Here is a 5,345-nt window from a genome sequence, read left to right as displayed (position 1 = left end):
ATGCTTTTCCTCCCAGCTGCTGCTCTGTGCTGTCTGTGCTCAGGTGAGTGTTTCCAGCCAATCAGGAGCCAACAAACTCTACCTTTAACAAACACTGTCACACTCACCTTCATCTACCTGTCTGTCTCCACACAGCGCTGGCTGCCATGGCAAGACAGCTGCTTCAGGAGGATTTAACATGGAGGACAGTTGGTGAAAGAGTCTCCTTCAGCTGTCGAGGCACTAAACAGTGTTTTGGCAGTGTTGTAGTCTGGTTCCAGAAGAGAGACACAGAAACATTCACACTGATTCTGATGATGGACAGACATAATGGTATCATAGATAAAAGTTACAATCATCCTCAGGAAGATGATTTCTCAGCTGTGAATAACCAGAACGGCTGGGAGTTGCAGATCAAGAGTGTTAAACTAAATCATTCAGCCACCTACTACTGCTGCTGTTTGAAGCGTGCTCCCCACAGTGATAAAATATCCCTGCAGCCTGTACAAAAACCTCCAGATGAACAGATGTCAAACAGTGTCTGTGACAGGAAGAGAGCAGTACACCACAGCCCAGGTTCACATATTTCACCTCCATCTCAGCCAGAGTCACAAACACACTGAACTGAGGGATTTATTAGGGCCACTGGGCAATCGCACCGAGCACTGGTCCCATACAGCTATTGCTCTATGGGACCAGTGCTGCACGACTGTTATACTGTGGATTTTTTCTTCTTCCTCTTCCTGACGCAAATTCGTCCCGCTACTAGTCCTACAACTTGAAGAGTTGCAGGACAAATTATATATCAAAACGTGTGGTTTGATCGGGATCGGTGTGCTATTACTTTTCTCTACAGAATACGAATTTTTCACGACGTAAGTCGCGAAAAACTGCCCGAAATTTTGCATTGAAGTGAATGGGACGACTGAAAAAAATGCGCGAAAAAGAACAACAATTGGAGATCAAGTTCAATCTAATCTAATCTAATGATGTTGATTGAGGGTGGGTGGTGGCAGTGGGGCTCAATGGGTGCTCAGCACCCCTAAAGCTCTGACCCTAGAATCGCCCCTGGAGACAGCTATGGTGTTGGATATGCATGTGGAGAGGGAGGTTGGACAGAGGGACTTCAGGTGGCGAACTGTTATAATGCGGTTTTGTTTGGCTTGGGGCTGGTAATATTGATGTCCATGATGATGGTCAGGTGGTCGGAGATGGTGAGGTCAGTGTGTGAGAGGTTGTCAGTATTGAGGCCACTGAAACAAACGATGTCCAGAATGTGCCCACGGCGGTGGGTGGGGAAATTTACATGTTGGGTGAGGTTAAAGCAGTTGAGAATGTCCAAAAAGTCTGTTGTGCTTTTACAGTCAGGAGAGTCAGTGTGGATGTTAAAGTCTCCTAGGAGGAGGACAGATGGGGAGACTGAAGACAGTTGTGTGAAGAATTCTAAAAATCTGACAGAAAGGTTGGGTTGGGTTTGGGTGGACGGCAGATAATAGCAATGATGAGGTTTTGGAGCGGGGAGTTTAAATGCCAGATGTTCAAAAGATGGTGCAGCAATGATGGAGAGTGGCCGAGGGTTGAGGTCTTGGTGGTGTTTTCCTCCTCCTCGGCCCTTAGAGCGAGGGATGTCCATGTATGAATATCCAGCAGGGAAGGTTTGGTTTAGTGTGAAATATTCCATGGGTTTTTGCCAGGTTTCAGTCAGACAGAGGAAGTCTAGTTGTTTGTCAGTGATTAATTCATTGAAGATGAGGCTTTTATTGTTGAGGATCTTGTGTTGAACAGGGCTTTTTTCAGAGGCTTTTGTTTTGAAGTTTGCATGGAGGAAGTGGGTACTGGGCGAAGGTTGAAGGCATTCACGTGGTGGTTCTCCTGATGACGTGGTGAGTTGTTGTGGTGACAGAATGAGGAAGTGCAGCAGCTGTAGTCGGTCCAGAGAGATGGGACGGGAGCCTCTATGGGTGTAGTGACGGCGTCGTAGAAGACCAAAGTGTTTTATTGTGGTGATAGGCTCGTATCTCTGGTCTCTTGTTTTTATTTGAAGGAGAAAGAGTTGTGATCCTCCTACTTTTTAAATCAGGTCAACACATGACTACAGTGCAACACACACTGGCTGTGTGGCCCAGCGTCCTGTCATTGGACGCACACACGTCATAAATCAAAGTAATGGACATTTTAAAGACGTGAGCTGATGATGGTGTTTGATAAAAACTGACCAAAGTCAGTAGGGTTCATCCTCTGAGGAACATGAACGTCTGAACCAACGATCCACGTTGCTAATGTGTCTAAAAAGGACATAAAAGAAGAGACAGTCATGTTAATATGAACATTAGAGAAACACATCATGGAGCTGAAATATGATACTGCTTCATAATGTGGACTGGTTCACCTCAGCTGACACATTCAGCAGCAGACAGGTTTTTGTATCAGTCTTTCTCACTGTGCGAGGCATAGGGTACTACTACATATTTGGCTCTGGAACTAAACTGTTTGTAGGTAAGAATAAACTTTCTTTTTCCTTCAGTTGTTTTATTGAAAATGTGTTTTAATGAGTTTCTGCTCCTTGTGACTTTTTTCATCATTAGTAGAGAATTCTTGCAGCCATGCAGCTATTGTTACATAAAAAAGCTTCATAATTCCTGAAAAGATGTTTAAATCTCACGGCACAACTCAAGTTATTCTTTATTTCTGCAGGAGATGAAACTGATTCATATAGAAAAAGTTTGATATTAGAAATGTTACAAATATACAGTATTTGATCCTCTCAGTAATTCAGCAGCGTCTCTTGTTTTTATTAAACAACACACTATAACTATCACTACAATTGTGTTTTATATGATGATAAACATGTCCTAAAGATATATTTATCATACTGAATATGAAATGTCAATTAAATAGAACGTATGGAGACTAATGAGTCATTTCTATATGTGATACAGGATGATATCTAAAGGCACACACTTTTCTGTTTGTGTCAAAACACAAAATAATTATGAATTATTTATGATGCTTCACATAAACATAAAGTAAAAACCTTTAGTAAAGTATAGATCAATATCATGTGTTGTTTTACTTTTTATGTATTATAATGATTTATTAATATTTTGATGTGTTTATTTAGCATAAAGAGTCTACAAAGTATACAGCGGAAAACATGTAAATAATTTTAACAAAAATTTAGTTGCTGTATAATATTTTTTGAGCTCATGTTCAATTCTGTCATAGGTTATTTATATGGTCATTTAATTTTTTAATAATTTTAATTGATTATCAAAGTTTCCGTTTTATAGTATGAAGTGCAAGTAAAAGGTAATCTGATTACATATTTTTGTATTCCAGTGGATCAAGTTACTATTATGACAAAAACTGCCGTGGAATTTCTGTTCAGCAGCTGAATCCATTTCAGAGTAATCTGCCCCAACCTGCTATTATATTATATTCTATTATATTCGATTATATTTCATTGTATTATATTTTACTATATTTTATTTCATTATATTACATTATAAAATATTATATTACATCAAAATATATTACGTTATATTATATATTTTATTTAATTTTAGATTATATTGTTTTATTTGGCAGTTTCTATTCACATTTGACAGAATCAAACATTTTTGTAGGAAGTTAAAATTGCAATGAAAAAAGTCATAAAATGATTTATGTCTTGATTTGTTCCTATATAAATTGTGAAAGGTTTATTGTGGTAAATATGTGGTTAATATCCCAGACGAGCCCCCATTTAGTCATAACCCGACTCCTGGGCCATGACAAAAACGGGAATGGACACAAAGAATGATGATAAATTAAAGGAGATTTATTGTGATAAAGTCAAGAAATAAGTCCAAATGTGGAGTCAGTCAGTAACATCAGTAATGTCAATGTGAGTGAATGAACACAGAGTTAAAGCAAAGCCGCCATCCTGTGGCTCCTTCAAGGACACAAACAAAAAGCAGTAACTGGGAGCCTCGCCTCTCAATAACTAGACACTGGACTGGAGCTTCAACATTCAATATATTGTGTTCCCTAACATGAAAATAATATTTGACATGAAGGTAAATATGTGCTTTATTTAAAATGTGTCATATATAAAAAGACATTTCCATTGTATGAAGGTACAAGTCATCATTATATGAAATTAATTTCTGTAGGTAAGAAAAATGAATGATAAATTATGTGAAATGAAAGATGTGGTCTTGTGTCCCCATATAATCCATGCTGACATTAGATGCTGAGTGTGTTTCATATGAAGGTGAATACAGTATATGTAGTGAACTTTGTGCTGTATTGATGAGTAGTTTAGTGATCAGAGTCCATGTAGTTTCCAGGATCACACTGAATGCAGTGCAGTGCTGTAAGCTGCTGTTGACTGTGTCAATGTGTGTCTGTGCTGCTTGTTGCTGCTGTCAAACTTCAGGTGAGCAGGTAGTGAAGCCCGTGGTGAGCGTGTACCCAGCAGCACCCAGAGCCCACCTGGAGGGGAAGAGCTCCCTGCTGTGTCTGGCCTCAGCCATGTTTCCTCCTCTGGTCGGCTTCTCCTGGAAAAGACGAAAGGAGAACGGTCCTCTGGAGGAGCTGCCCCCTGCTGAGGGAGAGCAGCTGGAGCTCAGAGAGTCGGGACGCACCGCCGCCATCTTGCTGCTCCGTCAGCAAGAGAACAGCACGTATAAATACCGCTGCTACGTCCAGCACGAGGGGGGCCAAGTGGAGGCCCCAACAGAACAAGGTAATGAAGGCTCGCTGACTGTGTTCAGCAGTGATTCAGCTTCATGTGGAGACGCTGTCAAAGAGAGCAGAGGAGCAGAGGACTGACATTTCTCACTGCAACTCCAAACATTTCACTCCTTTTCTGTTTCAGAGGTTCCAGCTCCAGCAGCCTCCTGTCCTCCAGAGAGAGAGCCAGCAGACCTGCCGGCTCTGGAGCAAGCTGACTGTAAGATCACCTGCTGCCTCTCCTTCAATCACAATCTTTCCCTTTTCACTTTGCTTTTCAATGCCAACATTTAAAGTCTCTGTCCTGGCTCCATATAGCTCAAAAGCTGGCTGGGGCCCTGACTTGTTGTCTTCAATAAGGACCTTTGAGCTTTCATTCAAAGTGTAGCCGACCCCTGTCTTCATGTAAAGCTGCTTGTCCCGTCTGGAAAAGTCCAAGTTATACTGATGAAAATCTGATGATGTTCTGATGACATTTACACACTGTGTGACTCTGTGTGTGTGTGTGTGTGTGTGTGTGTGTCAGGGTCCTTCCAGTCTCAGTGCAGGGTCAAGCTGCTCTGCCTGCTGTACACAGTGCTGATAGTGAAGAGTCTGGTGTTCTGCTGTGGACTCTCTCTGCTGATGATCCTCAGAAACAAGGGACCGTC

General features: G+C 41.3%; 1 protein-coding gene across 1 annotated transcript in view; it reads left to right on the top strand.

Annotated features, from left to right (window-relative positions):
* The window catches only part of LOC131981083 (immunoglobulin lambda-1 light chain-like), a 5,370-nt gene continuing 25 nt past the window's right edge, over positions 1 to 5,345 (top strand). Inside the window, exons 1-7 of the mRNA XM_059345381.1 lie at positions 1 to 43; positions 136 to 447; positions 2,434 to 2,475; positions 3,319 to 3,326; positions 4,405 to 4,708; positions 4,841 to 4,915; positions 5,222 to 5,345. The exon at positions 5,222 to 5,345 is cut by the window's right edge and continues 25 nt beyond it. Of these exons, the coding sequence (XP_059201364.1) occupies positions 1 to 43; positions 136 to 447; positions 2,434 to 2,475; positions 3,319 to 3,326; positions 4,405 to 4,708; positions 4,841 to 4,915; positions 5,222 to 5,345 (908 nt within the window). The remainder of the gene's footprint in view (positions 44 to 135; positions 448 to 2,433; positions 2,476 to 3,318; positions 3,327 to 4,404; positions 4,709 to 4,840; positions 4,916 to 5,221) is intronic.

This window comes from Centropristis striata, chromosome 11 (genome assembly GCF_030273125.1).
Source record: "Centropristis striata isolate RG_2023a ecotype Rhode Island chromosome 11, C.striata_1.0, whole genome shotgun sequence".
Classification (NCBI taxonomy): Eukaryota; Metazoa; Chordata; class Actinopteri; order Perciformes; family Serranidae; genus Centropristis; species Centropristis striata.
Note: the sequence above shows the minus strand (reverse complement) of the source record. Positions and strands in the feature narration are given on the sequence as shown.